This window comes from Haliotis rufescens, unplaced genomic scaffold (genome assembly GCF_023055435.1).
Source record: "Haliotis rufescens isolate VD_foot unplaced genomic scaffold, xgHalRufe1.0.p SCAF_20, whole genome shotgun sequence".
In the NCBI taxonomy this organism is placed as follows: Eukaryota; Metazoa; Mollusca; class Gastropoda; order Lepetellida; family Haliotidae; genus Haliotis; species Haliotis rufescens.
In genome coordinates, this window is record NW_025963891.1 from 10,668,494 (window position 1) to 10,690,101 (window position 21,608).

Consider the following 21,608-nt stretch of genomic DNA (forward strand, 5'->3'; position numbering starts at 1 on the left):
ATGCTGATGGAGTGCCTTTCATCTCAAGAATTATGTATGGTTTTTGTTAATCATGCAATTACTGACAATAACGCCATAAATCACAAGACGGGTATTTATAGTAGAAGGGAAGCATATCGGCTTCTTAACGAACGAGACACGCTCAGCATTATCGTGTAGCGGATGAGTGAGAGAAAAGGTCGCTTTCACTGAATTACAAGGCACCTTATTGCATGTCTATCTGTAATAACTCTATCGATCCGATATTGAATTTTGCGTAGGATTTGTTAAAGCAAATTTCCCTTCCTTTCGAGGACTCACTGAGCATATCAAACGAGAGTCGCTGAGTGGAGTTCTTAATAAGCGTAAATTTGCATGCTTCATTCGAGTAGGTCGCGTTTGGACAACACGTTCGATCATCGAGCCATGCCGTTCATCATGAGTATCCTTCACCGGCTTACGAGTCGCTATGAAAATTGTTTTTGGTCTTATCAACAAGCACAATATTGAGGACCGTGTGTGCTCGGGCAAAGGTCTGACAGTTGGAGTCAATAAATTCGCATCTGCCGCAGTTTTTAAGCCGTTTAGGACCCCGCGACGACGTCGACCAACCGAGTAGAATTTACGTCTTTACGTCTGACGTACAATGGCTATGTAAAGAAGTGGAAGTTGTTGTATGGGTAATAGCATGTAATTATAGTCCTCGAAGAGTCACACGTAGGCCTTAGAAACACGACTAAGCTTGTACCTATGAAAGTCTATTAAAACGCCGGAACGTCTTAAGACACGACAAGTCTGATAGTAAAAGGGACATAATCTTGTCTTAAAATGAATCATAAATGTGTTATGAGATTCTGTGGCCTTGGGGATGTTTGAGGACGGTGAACATAGTTCGTGGCTGCAACAACCCAGTAATTTGTCACAATACGATAAGACGTAAGCCTGTGGGAATATAGTAGTGGGAAGAAAACTAATAATAAATCATATTGATTAAAGCCTTCGTTCGAAAGAGTATAATAAAATTATTGAAACCCAAATCAGAATAATTTCTTATTGCTATGGATTGAACGATTGTTTTTCATCTTTCATCCTGAAACACTGTCTCTTTCTTCTTTAAGAAACTGAAACTAATGATCTTGAATAAAAAAATAGTTCCAGTATCGGGAGACGTGATTGGAAACGACAGTTTACTTCGTTATCACAGCGTGGGGAAGACTGAATAATAATCCTGAAAGTGTTCCACGGCTGAGATAAAAGGCTATATCAGATTAGCTTCGAACGGATATTGAGACATAGGTTTCTTTTCAAAGAACATTTTAAAAACTTGATCATCAAAGTAAATAACTTGGCTGGTTTTATCAAATCAATATGTATTAAGAAGCTTGAAAACTTAAAATCTTTTCGCTTCATACACATCGGCATTGTTTCCAGCATATATCAGTTTCAGAAATGTGGTTCTAGAACTTCATTATAACTTATTGAGAGAAGTGGCGTTCCGGCTTGTATGAAGCCTGGTGTCTGATGTAGAGAAATTGGAAGAGAGTTAAAAAACAGCGTGACCAGACTCAGCGTCGAAATTGACTACAGTCTCCAGCAAGAACCCGTTATGGAGCATCAGATTATATTCTATTGATTTTGTGACCTTAATGATTTCGGAGCTTATCGGAATGTGATTCGTCAGTGCACCACGAGGAGATGCCACCATTGTTTCATGATCCAAAGGTGAACCAAAACTACTATTACTAGTGTCTTGTTTTTATGCAGGACGTTATAGGTTTGAAACAATTGATTAGGCCACAACAAATACATCAGTTATTTTTTTAAATCTCGCCATCCCCTTTTTGGTAGTTAATTTCTGACCAGGTATTCGTATTTTGAGCAACTGAATTAGCCAAATATAGAGATGTAAAAATATGCAAGATCAAAACAAATCTCAGCACAAAGACAAAGCCTTAAGCCCAGTATTATCGAATCATTGATGATCCATGTAGATCATCTATTAGTTTATGGGACATTAACATATCATGTGAGAAAACATAAAAAATCTTGGGAATAATTATGTTAAAACCATTCCTCATTTAACGAACCATAAAGAAAATGAATTTCTTGTGGCCTTATACAACGACTCTAAGACAACACTTTAACAAAATAGTTTCGTTTTATTGAGTAAAAGAATAGATTCAATAAATATATTCATCTGATTGGAATAGACACCAAGTTCAAAGATAACGATGTTATAGGGGCACCAGATGAGGTGAGCAGAGTTAACTCCCTTATGTCAGTGTCGTATACATTATTTTATAATGGAAATAAGTTATATGACCTGTATTTATGAACATGTACTCATTGCTGAAAGAACGAGAGTCGAAGAGTTAGAACGACAGTGGTTATGATGATGGCAATACTACAAGGTAATCTAAGAATTATCTTACAAACATGAGTATTGAAATGTACAACAGTTGTCAGTTTCAAATATACACAACATTGGATCCTAACCCACTCTTATACACTGAAATGTAATCTGAAAATATGCTGAAAAAATAAATGACTTCTTTTGTCAATTATGACCCAGGCATTTCAAAACGAGGTGAACATACCGATGGAATGACAGGAGATTTTATGATTAAAATTCTATTATGAAAAGCGTAAGCTACAAACAATGAATGAAATGCATGCATTTTGAAAGGCAATGCCAATGCACATATCCTCTAATATTACTGTGGCCCTTTCCCAGACAGACAAAAAGAATACTTACAATCGTCTTATCTGAAAATAACAATTGGTCAAAACAATATCCATAGATAAATGTACACTAGCGTATTTGAAAAATAATCTGAACAATGATCTTCTTTTTCAAAATAAAGGCTTTGTCCATTTTGAATTGAGTCCACGTTGTGATGGCTGCCCACACAGCAGCTCATCTTGCAGCTCATCTGGCAGCTCTTACCTTTATACTGCGTATTTTATGTCACGAGTAACACGATAGAGTCTAGGTAAGGTATTGCTCCGTTTGATTTTCACCAACATGATGCTCTCGCGCCACAACGCGATGCTCCTGTTAGCTATCTTGTGGACCGTGAAGCTCCCTTGTAATTTGTCTCCGGCACGTGATGATCTCATTTGATTTTCACAAAAAGGTACTCCAGCAGATTTGAAAAAGGATTTATTTGGAAGAGTCACAATGTTGGATGAGCTAGTTCGGCCGATGGCACTGGCCAATCACTTTGATGATGAAAGTTTAAACTTCTGTGACAGGGAAGTGGACGTTTTCTAGCTCATCGTCTTCCTGTAGTTCATGCGAATTGCCATTGTCTGAGACATCAACATCTCCGTCCATACCCTGCATGGGTTCAGTGTCCAGCTCGTTACATGAACGTGTTTTACCGGATGCACTATTAACACTACTCATGTTGTCGTCATCCTCATCCTCATATTCAAGATCGTTAAACTTACTCTCAACCCCCGTCTCCTCGAATGTGAACGGGCGATTTTCTCCACGCATTTCACAAATCACATTAGTAAGAGCCTTGATATAATTCTTCGCTAAAGTCAGCGTCTCGATTTTCGACAGTTTCCGGTCAAGACGAACGTGGGGGATGACCTCCCGGAGTTCTCCGAATGCGTCATTGAGACTGTGCATCCTCATCCTTTCCCGTTCATTACTCTCAAGACGACGCAGGTTTCTTTCGCGGGCACTAACTCCCTTTTTCCTCCGCGCTGCTTTGCGTGTGTTTCTCGGCTTCTTCTCAGCGATCTCCTCATTGGTGGAACTTCCGGAATCTGATGGCGAACTTGGGTTGTCTCTCTTTGTGCCTCGTTTACGCATGTCAAAGTCCTGGTTCTTTAAGCTTGTGATGCCCCACAGAGAATCTTCACTCGCTATATCGTCCGACATGCCTAATTCTATGTTCCTACTCATTTCCTCCGCTCGAGAACGCATAACCTGCAATGATAAGAAATCGTAGTGAGAATACGTCATACAGATCACATGACATCGGTTTCTAAAGTAGGTCACACATACACCATAACAAGGCATTGATAGAAACCTTCATACAACGAACCATACAAAGGTTGTCATGAATATAATTATAACCAGTCATTTGATAAAACGTCACCATGACAAACGGGGAAAGTCAAGGTTGAATCTGAACAAGGTAGCAAAAAAAACCGATGCCACCATTTGTCATGATTAAAGGAGTTGCATAACTGTACAAGATAAAGATTTAAAAAATCCTCTGATAGCAGCCAAGGGAGGCAATGTCGCGGTTTCTATAGCTTCTAAGCGATATGTTTCATATTGAAGAAGTATGGCGCTTTAAAATCCAAAGGCACGTGAACGTTTTCGCACTCCAACCAGAGTTAATTTGGTTTCTCCAACCAAGGTCCGCATAATTGGAAATGTCATGAGGCCGGCAAGCAGCTCATTACATTTTGAATTAGTTCTGAGTTTTTGTTCACCAAAAACTTTCTAACAATTCAGTGCCCCAGGCATGTGTTCACAAAGTCTTATTTTTAATGACGCATCTCGTGTTCACACTCACAAACATATTTATAAGTCGCCATTGGTCTTTCAAATGTCCTTGCTCGGAGCGCTTGGAAATGAAATACATGCAATTTCCAGCTAAAATTGTAGTGGCTTTTTTATCATGACATTGTTATTCAGGATCTGCTCTCTCGGCAACTGCAACCATTGCATTCCGCTGATATGTACAAGCCAAGAGTAATTAGAAATTAAATGTAATTATGAAGACATTAGTAGTCTTCCCGTATGTACAATGCGCCTCAACTTGATAGCTGATGACTGACACATAGTGTCTGGGTCTTGTAATTAACATGCTAGCGGTGTAACACAAGTAGTGCTAATAGGTATCCATGTGAAATATACTACTGCTATGGCATTGATGAACTACGCTACAAACGTCAATTGAGTGAAATGTACACCCGTGTGGTAAGAAAACTATCAATCACTCATGTATGTCATTCACAAGCGTCACCGGTTGAAGGAATATTTACCAATACGGTACATCATGCATAGTGTCCATTCAAAGAGATATATATTTATTAACTAATCAGGTATGAGTCTAATTATGCCATCCGTTCATTGAGTGAGTGAGTATGGTTTTACGGTTCTTTTAGCAATATTCCATCAATATCACGGCGGGGGACATCAGAAATTGGCTTCAGACATTGTACCCATGTGGGGAATCGAGCCCGGCTCTAGCGAACGTTTTAACCACTAGACAACCCCCCCCCCCCCCCCCCAATTCATTGAAGGAAATATTAACATTAGACATACAGTTTTGTTTGACATACGATCGATCTTTGAGAAACACGCTACAAAACATGAAAACATACACGGCATTCGTTCGTTGAGAAACATATGTTAGCATTTTACATAAAATCGTGCATGGCATGATTGTTGAGAGAAATGTACCAATGTAACGTGGAAGCATACGTCTTGTTGAGACAAATATGTACCCTTGAGACATACCATCATGCATCCCATCGATCGTTGAGAGAACTATATACTCATGAGACATGAAATCATGCATTCTCTAACATTATGGCCAGTTACAATAAAACACCAAAGCGTTACTGAAATACCGCCTGTTCAATTTCGATGACATTTGTCGTCAGTCAAGTCTGGCCTTTGAATTACACAATGCAAGCTACAGGCCTAACACGACATAGCAGGATCCCTTGCCTTAAAAACAATGTAACGCAGCTGGGTTCTTTGAGAGGGAGCTGATTCTGATCTATTTGCTTCAAGTATAGGGATTGGGAAAAACAAATCGATCACTACGAATATAAAGCGATGCGGCAGAGGGTTTAAATGTCACCGCCTACGTGAAGGTGTTCGTCTGTTACACCAGACCACTCTGTGAATGGACATAGCTCTCCAGGCAAATGCCACAAAGTGTCTGGACTGACCATCGACTTGGACACACTGACCGATCGACTTTGCGCTGGAAGACCCGTGTTGACCATGGAGGAAAGGCTTAAATTATTATAGTATTTTCCGTTAGGTTTGACGTCATAAAAATCGGATACGTTAACAGTGCAAGCCATAGCGGATGGGTATGATGCTTCAATACACCGTGTAGATCTATACCATGTTCATCTGATTGCTGCGTTCCCGTGGGTGATATCAAAATGAGAACATACCGCACCAGATGATAAGAAACATAATCAGAATATATAATCCCCTACATCGACCTCAGTACTGTCGAAACTACAAAGATCTTGAAATTACCGTAACGTACGTTATCATCGCTGCGTGTGCTCAGATACGGAGAACAGATCCATTCAGAGATTTATGAAAACAGTTTATTTTCGTCAAATCATTTACTTGAACTTATTACAATAGCACTGTTGTTATGCCGAAGAACATTAGACACATTGTCGAGGTCTACTCCCTCATCACGCATGGCAGAACAGGCATAGAACTCTCATAAACAGTTTCCTCAATCATCATTAAAAACCCAGTTCATATTATATTTTTAAATTTGTTATTCACAATCACAGACACATCAGTTTTCATATTACATTTTTTAATTTGTTATTCACAATCACAGACACATCAGCGACCCTAAGATTTATCAAAACGCATCAGATAAACAATCCCAATGAGGTTATTAATACTTCGGCTCTATTTTTAAATGACCCATGGAAAGCTGCCTCCTTCCTGATTCCATCGCAATGGTGATCAGCAATGACTGAAAGCTCTGTTATTTTAACCTTGGCGTATCGGGCAATTAATCGGGAGCCGGCTCCATAAAAATTCAGCGAGCAGGTTGATAGGATTTAAAAGTCGTTTTGGAATATTCAAATAATAACTGCCCTTTGATGTTGCCAATGAAAAGATGTCAATGCATTGGTTCCTGCTGTGGAAATAGCTTAGAGATCAGCCGTTGGCGTTGAGGCACTTTTTACACTGTGTAGCGGGCTGGTATTTATCAAGCAAGCCATAGAGAATACCTTTGACATTTGTGTTTGAACAGACTTCTTAATCAAGCGCTGCTAATGTGGACTAGATATTAATGCAAGATTGTGGTGCTAGAAACGCTACCGGCTCGACACACCACTAACCTCTGCTTGTGGTGAATGTAATTAGTAGGGGGAATGGTAGGGGTTACTTGTGAGTAGATGCTACATTACATGTGTCTGTCAATGTTGATGAAGGCGTAGCATTAAGTGCAACGGGGACCACGCGTGTAACGCTACCTGGGGACATAAGTTGATATACACGTGTTACGTTGGAAATACGCATTACGTTACACGTGTTTGTTACCATAAACGTATGTATTACGTCAGACGCATTTGTACGTATTCGTAAACATATTTCTTACTGTAGACATACGCATTACTTTATACACGTTTGTTAAGCAAACATACGTATTATGTTATACGTGTTTGTTATTGTGAACATACGTATTGCACGTAACACGTATTTTTTTTTCCTGTGGACATACGTATAATGTTACATGTGCGTGTTACATCTGACATACGTATCATGTTATACGCGTCTGTTACTGTGAACATAGGTATTGCACGTAATACGTGATTTTCTGTTGACATACGTATCATGTTATACGCGTCTGTTACTGTGAACATAGGTATTGCACGTAATACGTGATTTTCTGTTGACATACGTAACATGTTATACGCGTCTGTTACTGTGAACATAGGTATTGCACGTAATACGTGATTTTCTGTTGACATACGTAACATGTTATACGCGTCTGTTACTGTGAACATAGGTATTGCACGTAATACGTGATTTTCTGTTGACATACGTATCATGTTATACGCATCTGTTACTGTGAACATAGGTATTGCACGTAATACGTGATTTTCTGTTGACATACGTAACATGTTATACGCGTCTGTTACTGTGAACATAGGTATTGCACGTAATACGTGATTTTCTGTTGACATACGTATCATGTTATACGCGTCTGTTACTGTGAACATAGGTATTGTACGTAACACGTGTTTTTTCCTGTGGACATACGTAACATTTTATACGCGTCTGTTGTGAACATGTCCGCGTTACAGCTGACATACGTATTGTCTTATACGTGTCTGTTACAGTAAACATATAACTCATCAAACCACGACTTAAATACTTGGCCATAGACACTGCAAAGAGTCTTCAATCGTTCTTTCTGAACTTTTATCAGCTTATAAATTACATGCATCCCCATTAACAATAACAGAGTGTAAACAGACATCAATAAACAGAAACACGACCTATATAATCAGAGTCTAGTCATTCCCATAGCGATAGCCTTCATTAGATAATAGTAGAACAATTGCATCCTAATTGAATAGATTAATGCTCATGATGTCAATCATTGGAATGTCTGGTCCAGACTCGATTATTTACAGGTCGCCGCCATATAGCTGGAATATTGCTGAGTGCGACGTAAAACAATAAATATAGAAAACAAAACAAACTACGAATACAATACGCTATAAGGAAGCATTACTACGACGTAAGACACTGGGGGCGTATGGCAAACACCATCGTGAACCCTGATAATGAAACAAACAGTTCCATTTTGATTTGACGAATGGTGTAAGAAAAGTCTTCCCTCAGCTGCAATCGATCCTCTCTGGAACAAGCTCTATTTCCATTCAGTCAACGACTTTAATTTGTCTTAATTCAACATCTAGGGTATTTCTCCCCAAATAAGCTGTTAGTTCGTGGACAAGGCCTCAGTAATCTCTCTACAATACCACCAAGGGGAATAGGGAGGAATGTCAAGTTTAGCCTGAACCTTGACATTTCACTGTGAGTAGTTTACATTCGTGATGAATGGTAATTGGCCACCGATCAGAATAAAATCAAATTGAGAACGTCTAACTTGAAATACACATGTCATCTCCAGCTAAGAATGGCGTGGTATTTGAAGCCGGGAAAGTGATTCGCTGAGAATACACACACGCGGCTGTTACATACTGCCTCTTGTGTAGCGTATCTGTGTATCTATAATCCCGCTTCCATTCATCCATCCTCAAATAATACATCCATCATCTATCCATTTATACATCAACCTGTTATTACAATCTGTCCACTTATCTATCTATCCACCTATCTATCTGTTTTTCAGTTAATCCATCCCTCACCATCAACCCCCCACCATCCATCACCCATTCATCCGCCTCTCTGTTTATCCATCCTGACATCCATCCATCTATTTCTCTACCCATCAATACATATCGCTGGTATGATTAAACATGCGAGATAATGGAATGCTTGAAACGTTAATTTCAGCATTTATGCGATGCACCTCGTACCTTACGTTTCGGTAACAGTTGTTAAATGTCAAAGCGTTTTACGTAATGCAGTTCAAACATCATTATGTCAACGCAAATATGTACCTGGTTACATATTTGCAAACATTGGATTGCCGTTAAATCTACTTAGTCCGTCACAAATGTGAATGACCGTCACTGCCCTGCAAGCACAAGCGTTTGCACAAACTCAAACTTTCAGCTTCGTTGCTCCATACAGAATAATAAATGTTTTTACGACTTTGTAATCCAGTTTCATATTTCAGGTTGACACTAATAAACAGACACTAATAACACCAAGACACTAATAACACTTATTGATTAATTATTCAATGACTCATTTCGGCCGTTCTAACATTTACACAGATAAGAGGTCACATGGGGTTATCAGTTCATATCACTCACCACACTGGTGAACACCGCTTTGATCATCAGAACAGACTAAGCTATTGAGTCAGATCTGTATATTTTCAGTTGAAAAAGATGTTTAAAAAAATAATTTAAATATTTTGTATAATTGCATTTGTCACGTGCGAAGATTTTGGGCGCAAAACAAGTAGGAAATGTCCCTTTCAGTTTATGAAATGCATGAGGTCAACCAGAGAATAACAAGTCTTGACTATCCGACGAAACAGATTCCACTGGGTGCAAAAGACGAAATAACGGTGAAAATTATATGGATGGGTCAGTGGAATCAGTGATGACACCAGGAGGTCGCGAAAATCACAAATCATTGATGATGTAACACAAATAATGCAAGGATTCAATATTACAAGGAACGCTTCGCTGCTCCCGGAGTGCCGTCACGTCACTGTTGACGCTGTTGCTATCTCCGACGAGGTCACACCTGTGTGTACTCAAGCTGGGAGTAAGTATTGGTGGTGTGCGTCAATAGATGACGACACATATGTTCAACTTTTTTCAACACCTTTGCAGTTGTACAATAATCTAGCAAAATTTAAGTGTGCGCATAAAACAGTCCCATGTCAGTGCAATCCTAAAACGCTTAAAATAGGATCTTGCACCTTTTGTTAATGGCTGGGGCGTCAACGATGTTCAATGAGGACGATGATGAGCCCTGAACAAGTATAGTGATTCCTTCGGGCGACCCATACCGTATTTATACAGCTCCAGGAACCATCAGTGCAGACGGGATCCATTAGCTGAAGCACGCCTTACGGCATCAACAGAAGAGGATAAGCGAATAGCATTCATACTTTGTAGCATCGAGAAGTTGACCCATTAGCAAACCGCACCCTTTAGCGGTGTTCGCCTTTATCGAGGTCACCCCAGGTCGGCAGACTTAAGAGAACCGGCTGTCAATAATTTTGCCAAAATCAGATTACCACCGATCATCCAAAATAGAAGGACGCAGCTCTAAAAATAAACGACGATTTTATCATCGCTTTTAGACCTTCTTTGGGGAGGGCTTGCATTGGTGTTGTGGCCTACCAATTGGGCCCAGTGATTAGAACTGGTTAGAACAGTTCGTTCTATGTTGAGAACTCGACGATGTTCAATGGTAATTGCCACGAGCGGAACTACATGAATCGTGAAGGAATTACTGAACCTCGACAATCCGGACCATCTTAGTTAGGACACCACTTCTTCAAGAAGTATTGTTGGGAACGGCCATGTAAAAGGATGGAACATTGATATGTGATCGTGAATCGTTAATGCAGACCAGTATTGTCCGTATTAACGGGGTTTCACTGTTCACATCTGGGTTCCAGGGATGTTGAATAGGTTAGCGTGTGGGGTTACCATGTATTCCGTTCATCATCGCGACCCTTCTATTAACGCAAATACATTCATTCATAGCGAGAATCTGATTCTTAATTTTGAATCGAATAGTTTAGAATACCATAAGTCTTAAAATAATTGCTTCCAACGTGACCTACATGTATATTGTTCTCTGTCAGAACTATAATAAAGGTAATTGCACATATCACCATGAATACTTATTGTATTTACTACATATGATTACAGCTAATATGTTTTGATAACTGACTAATCGTGAACGAATAACTGTCGGGATTCGCCACCATAAAACAGGACCAGTGACCATCGACAAATGTGGGTCAGTGTGATATAGGCCATAGAATACCACTGCGAATTGTCCTGTTCAAACAATATTATTTGCGGCAATCATGTTTATATTTGTGTGTCTTACAGATCAAACTTTATAGGCTGTTTACATGTTGTCAAATTTGTATGTCGTTCAGATTCCGTAGTATTTACTAGTTCTTATAACAATGGTTTGTAAAGAGAGACATGCGACAGCATAGCAAAGCATTCTGTACGTGTTTGAGTTTATAATATAGACCCAACCAGGGTACGAACATTCGGGAGAAGACAAAGAGGTTGCATTAATACAATTCACAAATACAACAGCTCGTGCTCCACAAAGTAATGACCTACATACTAGTAATACATGAACGCTGTTTCTTATACATTGTGAGCGTGTGAATATCGTTAGAGCAGCAGGACCTCTCGAAACTTATCTTCTTATCTTTGTTTGTGATTTTATATTTTTCTTCCCGCTTGAGTTTCAGTATCGATTGATGTCTGATTGTCAAGATATTGTGACGCAAGATGAATTTTGGACATGGCACATTCGAATCAAAATTGTACTTTTATGTGAATTTGTGTTATGCTAATTAATTATGGATTTATTCAAATCATGAGGTGCAAATAGTGTGGAATAACAATTACAAAGTGTCATCAGTACCATTGAATAATTGTTTTTATTAAAATGCTAAATATCATTGGTCATTTTAGATGTATATTCTACATATCCTTGCTATCCCTTTGCCTTACTTTCTTGATTTCGCTTTTTATGAATATATACATTGACTTATCATCGGAAATACAAGCATAATATTTTTAAATATAATTCATAACCCTTATGTACAACTAGATGTAAAACAAAACAGCACACAACTGTATACAGATGGCGAATGACAGCCCCTTGACTGGCAGCAGTATACAATGCAGATAGCAAGCGAGATCGCGTAATGTTTCCATGCAGAAGCAATGAAGGGATATACGTTACCTTTCCAGAGCGACAGCCTTGTTGACAGGTAGGTAGATTAATGAAATATGCCCGTATGTAGGTAGAGCCAACATACACCTGTTCGCTCTCAGCTTGGTCTCGCACCTACTGCACGGACTTAGTAATAGAGTTCCCACCTGTACGCTCAGAATTGATCTGGCTCGTAGGCTGAGTGACAGCTATATATATTTGTTGTCGATCGCAAAAGTGAAATTGACATGCGTGTTGATTTCAGTCTCCGAGTGCTATTACAAGCTGCACTGTGGTATTTAGAGGATGGATAATTTTACTTCAAAATGAGAAAACTATTACTGTTAATATTTCGAAACTTCCCTTTCTTTTACTACAGCCATTTTGCTTCAATTGATATAGATATTGTTAGATTAGTCTGCCGTACAGATCCTGAAACGAATGTATCCAATACAGCCCATGCAAGTCTATAATGTTTTGCAAGTCTAGATGACTGCAGTGTCTTAAAATGAAGAAGGTCTCTGGGCTCCATTTTATATTTTATAACTATAATTTAACAACTGTTGTTTTCTGTAAAAATAAATTCATTGCAGAGACTAGATGTAAATATATTGTTAGATATAAAAATGTTCATAACATCAAACATCTTATTAAAACACACGGGTATATGTGATCTTGAAAATATTATAAAGATATCGATGCTGTTAAAAAAGAAAGGAAATTTGTGGAAAAAATCTTAATCCTGAATGCCCGTCAGACATAACAAGGAAATAGTTATCAATCTCCACTTCTCTAGTACAACATGTGTGCAGGCGCCGCTTCAAAACTTCTGTAATGATCATAAAAACTATGTCACTATGTAGAATGTCCTGAGGGTTGAAACCATATTAACTTTAGACATTGAGGTAAACGGGGCAAGCAAGTCAGTGACTGATATAGCATGACACCCCTGTGACCTGGCACACATGGTGCAGCGCTGGGGAGAAGTCGTGTAATAGTAGATCTGTCACCGCGTGTGGAGGTGATAGTGCAAAGTAAACGTGTAATGTACATGGTTGTACGTTGCAGACAGGGAAATAGATTCCTTGTCAACAGACATGTCATACCTAGGATGTGACAGACTTTCACCTGATATGCCGAGTGTCAATATAAAACCATGCAAATGAAAATTCAGTATACTCATTTGCATAAGTGTAAGATACGTGTTTGTGTCATTTACTTGTACATTTCAATGTTTTTGTTTGTTTGTTTGTTTGTTGTTTAACGCCGGACTCAACAATATTCCAGCTTTATGACGGGTGTCTTTAAATCATCGAGTCTGGTCCAGACAATCCAGGCATTGATATCATGAACATCGATCCACGCAATTGGGAAACGATGACATGCATCAACCAAGTCAGCGAGTCTGACCACTCGATCCCGTTAGTCGCCTCCTTCGACAAGCATCGTTGCCCGTTACAGCAAGCATGGGTTGCTGAAGACCAATAACCGGATCTTAACGGGCATATACTGTATATTATGAACCAGGAAACCTACGAATTATAGGTTGTAAATATCAGCACTGTGTGTAGGTCGAACATAATTATGTATTACAAGAGTTGCGTTTTTTAGAAGCTAGTTCATCTTGGCCTTTGCATCATTACATGTTGTCTTGGCAACCAGTGATGACACGGAAGATTCAGAAGTCCGATATCTCTTTTCCAGTGAACATAGTCAGATAATAAGCGGTTCATGCTGCTAGCTTGTATATTCCTGCAGTCCGATCTGATGCCTCGGTCAGTTGGTATGGTCAGATCGCCAATGGCTCATTCTATTGTCTTGTACATTTCAGCTGTCCGATCTGATATTTCATCTGCTAGTACGGTCAGGTTGCCAATGTCTCAGTCAATCATTGACTGTACATTTCAGTCAGTCCATAGCCATGATCGCATTCGTTATCAATAAATATTCGTCCAGATTCGTTATCAATACATATTCGTCCATATTCGTTATCAATACATATTTGTCCAGATTCGTTATCAATACATATTCGTCCAGATTCGTTAACAGTAAATATTGAAAGCAAGGTCATGACGAAGGTCCCACCTGCAACGACGTCGGTGTAACTGAATTCGTCATCACGTCGACGTCAAACTTCAACATTGTTTATTGCAGATGACACGAATTCAACCTGTCTGCTCCCTTGTCAAAATGCAATGTTTGACAGACAATTAGCATGTCTTGATGCACTCGGATATGACCTTTACCTTATCACGCTTAGGCAACAGATCCAGATAGGTTGCAAACTGGCAGTACTGGGATGGTAAGTGTGCATGTTTGCACCGACATGCAGAAATATGTAAATACAAGCATACAACGTGTAGCATATACGTCAATCACGTGTTCTTGCCAGGCATACGTCACACATACGTGTATACAGACATGGTAACATAGTTGTACAAAACCCTTTACGAGAGATGATATTTTTTTTCATTTTATGTGAAACCTATACGTACAAACTTTGCATATGACATCGATAAGATAGCAGCTGTATTTCACCGTGTTTATTGCAAACAAGAGCCAGTGTCGTGCATGTCGTCAAAAAACATTTGGCCAGACACTTATATCGTCAGAATTTAATTTTATTTCCATAACAATACTGAAACACAATAATTATTTTATTAAAACATGACACCATACATTTAAAAAGGGAACTACTTTTAATTTCAAAATAAGTAAATTGATGACCCATAGACCAAAATATATCCAGTTAATACAAACATAGCAAATTGATGACCCATAGACCTAAATATGTCCAGTTAATCGAAACATAACAGGGTGTTTTGCCCACACATTCTAGAAATGACGTCCCCAGCTGTCATTGCTAGCATTTATCTTGTCAATCTTCCTCACTGTGAATTTTCGACAGCTGTAGGAAATATTGTACATTACAACCCGTCCATCAAATGAGGCTCGGCCACAGAACAGTCGGTGGAAAACAAACACTTGTCGAAGCACCAGCGCAAACAATGACATGCTGCCCCAAAGCGAGCGAAACACCGTTAAGCCCTTAGTATATAACGGGACATATACGCTTGTGTGCTGAGCGCAGGTGCGCTGTATTGGAAGATCCCAGAATTATGTACGCGTCATTTGCTGACAGTTCAAGATGTGCAGACAATTTCATGACCTATACAACTGATATCGACATGTGTTGTATCTTGTACATTGCAACTAGCCGAATGTCGATCAATATTACATATGTGTCAGTGTTAGCTGGTCACACTGCCCTAATTTTGGTATAGATTTCATGGAATGTCATTTTAAGAATCTAAAATACCATTGGCTGTTCTCAAGAAACAAAATTCTTGCTTCCAACATTCCCAAGCGACCACATGTGCGACTCGTTTAATAAACACTTTTTGACAAGCATGTAGCTAGGTCAGGATGCTATCTTTTAACGTTTGCACAACATCCGTCAAATGTTTTGAGGAGCGAAGGTAAACAATCTTAGAATGGTTTTCGTTTTTCTTTGAAATGAGCTGCAATATACTTCGTATAGGTTCCGCAAAAACGTGACTAAACTTCTTGGGAATTGTCACAGCGTTAGCAAAAACTGTTCCTTGACACCGGAGAAGCGAGAAAACGATTGCTAGCGATTACAACAGCTCATGTTCTAACTTATGTAGGTCAGGGAGACATACATGTACACATGCAGTTTCTCATACTAGCCTAATTCGTTAACAGATGAAATCAACATGAAATTGACAATTGAGATGCTTTTGCTGGTCTATGAATTTTCAAACGATTTGCGTCATGCCTGTAGGGATGACACGCGAAGGATGGATGGTTTGGAAGCTGACATTAGAATGGGCTTCAACTATGACGAAAGAGGGAGTAATCGGTGTGTTTTTGAAACTTAACAACCTCAGCTCAGCCGTATGGCTTGTAAATAGCCTCAAAGCTGTCCATTAGTGTGTTATTGATTTCGATCTCTGAAACAGCTCAATGTTATAAAACTGTATAAAGAGTCACCTATTTATATCTCTCAAACAAAGCACTCAAGGATTGGCGCAAATGTTTCATGAATATAATATTGCGGAAACCAATGTTAATTACAAAACCTCGATTGAATCAGTTTAATATTAATAAGACGTACTGGTATATACATATACATATTTGATTCATATAATATCACATATTCCATTTCAACTACTTCTGAAAACATTGTTCTCGTATTACTCACTATGGTTGAATAATGCTGATTAACATGAAGTATTATTTCCAATCGTGAAATCCATAATTATATGCACGCGGCTGAAAGTAGTGTTATACACAATAATATAGTCATTGTTTGACCTTCATGTGGTATATCCGAAGGTTACGTTGGATATTCATATCAGAGTGTAATTATCACTAACGACCAAAATTGCACGAGTTGAATGTGGGAGAACAGAGTTAAGTGTTCACGTCGGGCAGCTGTGAGGAGTTAATTTGTTCTGTAGTTAAATCATTCTTGTCATGTGGTATTCAAACAGCCCGTGCCAGGTCATTGCAACCAGAGTTTCAAGTCTGGTACGACTGCTCTTGCGTGTACAATCACTTCTATTGCATCATCGATCTCTGAAGCAGAGAACCCGTGAAAATATGAAACATATGTATAAAAATAACCACCAAAGAACTGAAAACTTAGATGAAGCTGATTAGCCACGAAAGCTGATCTGATAAATTGCTGATTCAGCATTTAGCGAAATTTCTAAATCGTTACTGTAATGTCAAGCTGTACTTCAGCCTTGATAGATTAGGCAACAATATATTACATCTAGAAATTAATATGGCTCGCGATCGTAATTCCATCTCCAAACAAATGTGTAATTTTGATGAAACAAAGCGTTGCCCATTGCAATCACATTTCATATTTCTATGCTTAACCCATGGGGGTTCTGTGATAACGGCCTGATCAATTTCGATGTAAACAACACCAGTGCGGATTTGACAGGAGACTCGAGTAGGCTGGACTGGGATCATTTCGACAAACAAGCTGCGGAATTTTGACAGATAATCAGTGGAATCCTTGGTCATAAAACGCTGGGCAGCTTTTGAATCGATAGGGATGGTGAAAAATACCTGATCAATAACAATTAAGAACCAACGGCAATTCTACGCCAAGGTATACTCACATAGAGGGTTGCTGTCCGATATATTGAAATAATAAGTCTGCTACCAATGTATCAATGTCCTGTGCAATAGCTGAAGCAAGAATTAATGTCAAACCAGAGCTACAGTTTCCAGTTTAATCTGCGATCACACGCGTGCGTATAACAGTATTAGACAGGTTGACTACGTGAGCGTGTGTGTGATGGGAGGGTGGAGCTGTAGGACCATTGGTGGTACATATACATGGTATAACGGTAACTGGCAGGTTGACTGCTCGAGCGTATGTGTGATGGGAGGGTATAGCTGTAGGACCATTGGTGGTACATATACATGGTATAACGGTAACTGGCAGGTTGACTGCTCGAGCGTGTGTTTGATGGGATCGGAGGGTAGAGCTGTAGGACCATTGGTGGTACATATATATGGTATAACGGTAACTGGCAGGTTGACTGCTCGAGCGTGTGTGTGATGGGAGGGTAGAGCTGTAGGACCATTGGTGGTACATACACATGGTATAACGGTAACTGGCAGGCTGACTGCTTGAGTTGCTGTGATCGGAGGGTAGAGCTGTAGGACCATTGGTGGTACATATACATGGTATAACGGTAACTGGCAGGCTGACTGCTCGAGCGTGTGTGTGATGGGAGGGTAGAGCTGTAGGACCATTGGTGGTACATACACATGGTATAACGGTAACTGGCAGGTTGACTGCTCGAGCGTGTGTGTGATGGGAGGGTGGAGCTGTAGGACCATTGGTGGTACATATATATGGTATAACGGTAACTGCCAGGTTGACTGCTTGAGTTGGTGTGATTGGAGGGTAGAGCTGTAGGACCATTGGTGGTACATATACATGGTATAACGGTAACTGACAGGTTGACTACTGGAGCGTGTGTGTGATTGGAGGGTAGAGCTGTAGGACCATTGGTGGTACATATATATGGTATAACGGTAACTGCCAGGTTGACTGCTTGAGTTGGTGTGATTGGAGGGTAGAGCTGTAGGACCATTGGTGGTACATATACATGGTATAACGGTAACTGACAGGTTGACTACTGGAGCGTGTGTGTGATTGGAGGGTAGAGCTGTAGGACCATTGGTGGTACATATATATGGTATAACGGTAACTGGCAGGTTGACTGCTAGAGCGTGTGTGTGATGGGAGGGTAGAGCTGTAGGACCATTGGTGGTACATACACATGGTATAACGGTAACTGGCAGGTTGACTGCTTTGAGCGTGTGTGTGATGGGAGAGATTTTCAGCAATATAACGGCGGGGGACACCAGAAATGGGCTTCACATATTGTACCCATGTTGGGAATCGAACCAGGGTCTTCGGCGTGACGAGCGAAAGCTTTAACCCCTAGGCTACCCGACCTCCCTACAGCTGTGGGACCATAAGGTGGCACACATACACGGTATAACGGTAACTGACAGGTTGACTACCTGAGCTTGTGTGATGGGGAGTCGAGCTGCATGTAGGCGGACTTTTTCTCAGGTTTGGTACATACAATTCATCAACCTGAATTCAGTGCTTGACCTCCAATTGTCTCGTGGATCGGTATGTAACACATAAGTCAAGATATTCGCTGTTACAGGAGCATCCTACATTTTCACCTGTCCTACGGTACACGCCACGTACGTGCTTTCTCGTTACACAATGGGTATACATTCCTAATGCGAGTCAAACCATGAATGCATACGCCATTCAAACAGGAAGCAATCCTGACATTAGACACTGGATTATGCGTTTCATTATAATAACGTCTGACAATGTCAAAGAATTCTTGTGTTTTATATGCGTTCTATTACCATAACTATAGCATGTACGTCTAATATACAATTTCATTGTATCACGCGAGTTTACACTGATATAGTGGCTCCGTGCCTTAACGAGATGCACATATTCACAGTACGGGATATGTTGCTATAAATGTGACATTTGTCTCATAAAACAGACCGGAGCCTCCCTCGCGAACTTGATCAATACATCTTTAATACACTCCAAGAGACAGAAGCTGTTATACTGTATTTATAGCAAGGTTAATCCAGTGGCTGCCAGTTTTGACGATTGGACATAGCACCTGTCAAAGGCAATATATTCAGTGCGTGCAAAGATCCACGCAGCGCGAATTTCTTCAACCGAAAGCATCACACTCAGTATCCAGATACGAAATCACAGAAACATGATATGTTTTGTAGATATGATATGCTATTTTCTATAACACGGTGCAATAGCATCACAAGGGTTGTACATAGCATGCCAATGACTGACAAGCATGGTGTTGTCTATGACCGGCTTTTAATGAACCCTGTGCGGTCTTATGTCACTAGCCTGGGGCAGTGGTGCCTGTTCAGGAATAAAGTGTGTCATCGAATCACAGACACGCTGCATGGAGTCGTGTATATGTGTGTATTTCACTTCAATGCACTCAGCTCCATGTTAATAACACACTTATACTTTGTCAATTACACATCGATAGCAATAGACGGGAATGTTTCATGAAGGAGGTTAATCATTAAGCGAACAAGCGTATGAAAAGGAAACCATGACACGGGGGACCATTCGTTTTGACATCCCTTTGCTTTATGCTAGCTTAAAAAAACGTTAAAGTCATGAGTAAGCAAGTTTTTCGCCAGACACTTAAACATATGAATGGAGTGATGTTTTTCACTTAAGATTAATGCATATTTAAGAAAATAAGATATGGGCGATCAACTCTCAATATAGATAACAGTAACGTCTTGTAGACGAATTGTAACATAATACGTGAGTGTTGACCTGTGTTGACAATAAATCATGTTCATATCAACGTGTTATTTGCTTAGAGAACTCATGTGCATTGTGGTTTGACAAGCCACATGTCGCTTGTCAGGCAACGGTATTGCTTACCTCTGGTTTATGAAAGTCAAATGTCCGCTCAATATCCTCGACCAGCGCTTGGTATTCCGGATGTGTGGGTAAGCCAGAGTTACTAGTGATGGTTCGCACAGCCTTGTCTTCGCTGCGTTCACAGCAGTGTAAGCCTCAGATTCAACGCCACTCACATATCCCGTTAATACGCGGCTTTTGCCCGTGTTATTTTAATAATCGATCTCTCTGCTTCGATAAGCCAATCGCATGTCCCGTTCGCTGTGACGTCAAATCAGTAAGGCTGGTAGCAGCTCGAGTTAGCTACGTTAGAACGGGAATTATGTCACACCGATTGAGAAGGACCATTTTGGAGTGAAACAACAGGTTGCCTCATTCTCAACAATACAGCCCGACTGAGCCAATCACATTGCTTATGACGTAGCCACAGCCAGCGAATCTCCCCCTCCCACTAATGTTTATCATAAGCTGCACGCGGGAGTGAGCGCTGAGCTAAATCGAAACGGAATCACTCGCCAGCTTCATTCACAGTAATTTGGCCGTTGGGATTTTTCAGACCGAGATTATGCTGGGGAGGATGGAGAGTTGTGACATCACTCCCCCATTCTCCCCCCTCCCCTCCCACGCTGTCCAATCGATCGATACTGACTTATTCGATGAGTGATCTCCTCGACAAGTGATTTCGTCTTTCGTATTGTCGTGGTATAAGGTCTCCGTAACAGAAAATGGATCTGTTATTTGGGTCTACAAGCAAACACACCACGGAAATAACACACGAGTCATCCACGTTGTTAATGGGCGACATAAACACAATCACTCCCGTAACAGCACACGCCGTATTAGATTTATCGAACTAATAATCTCACGTCTAGAAATACACTGTCGCTTCATTTTTTAATCTGTCTTTATCAAAATATGAATTAAAATCTAAGTGTAAGTTCCATATCGCATCTATTGCTACTTTAATTACTCTGAAATCCACACTGTACATGATTAACTAAATAACTCCACGTTAAATAAACGTGGTAGGTGAAACACAATTGTGGCAGTCAAAATTCGAAAACTGACACTGTCCAGATTTCGTTCAAAACTGGTGTAGGCTAAGATTGTTAACATATCCAGTAACACACATAAAAATTGCATACCGTAAAACTCACAAAGAGAAGTGAGTGCTTACCGTAAAACACATAAAGAGAATTGGACTGCATGCCGTAAATCACACAGAGTTGGGTGCATACCGTAAAACACATACAGAGAGCTGGGACATTACCATAAACAATCAAAGAGAACCGGGAT

The 21,608-nt window shown here is 40.0% G+C and overlaps 1 protein-coding gene across 3 annotated transcripts in view; it reads right to left on the reverse strand.

Annotated features, from left to right (window-relative positions):
- Positions 1-608: 608 nt before the first annotated feature.
- The window catches only part of LOC124131325 (neurogenic differentiation factor 6-B-like), a 49,234-nt gene continuing 28,234 nt past the window's right edge, over positions 609-21,608 (reverse strand). Inside the window, exons 1-2 of one of the 3 annotated variants that reach the window (XM_046494541.2) lie at positions 20,334-20,683; positions 609-3,922 (exon numbers count right to left, since the gene is read on the reverse strand). In XM_046494541.2, the coding sequence (XP_046350497.1) occupies positions 3,218-3,919 (702 nt within the window). In that variant the 5' untranslated portion in view covers positions 3,920-3,922; positions 20,334-20,683 and the 3' untranslated portion in view covers positions 609-3,217. Of the gene's footprint in view, positions 3,923-12,334; positions 12,462-20,333; positions 20,684-21,608 lie in introns of those variants that run through there. The other 2 variants (XM_046494549.2, XM_046494531.2) reach the window with 2 other exon arrangements.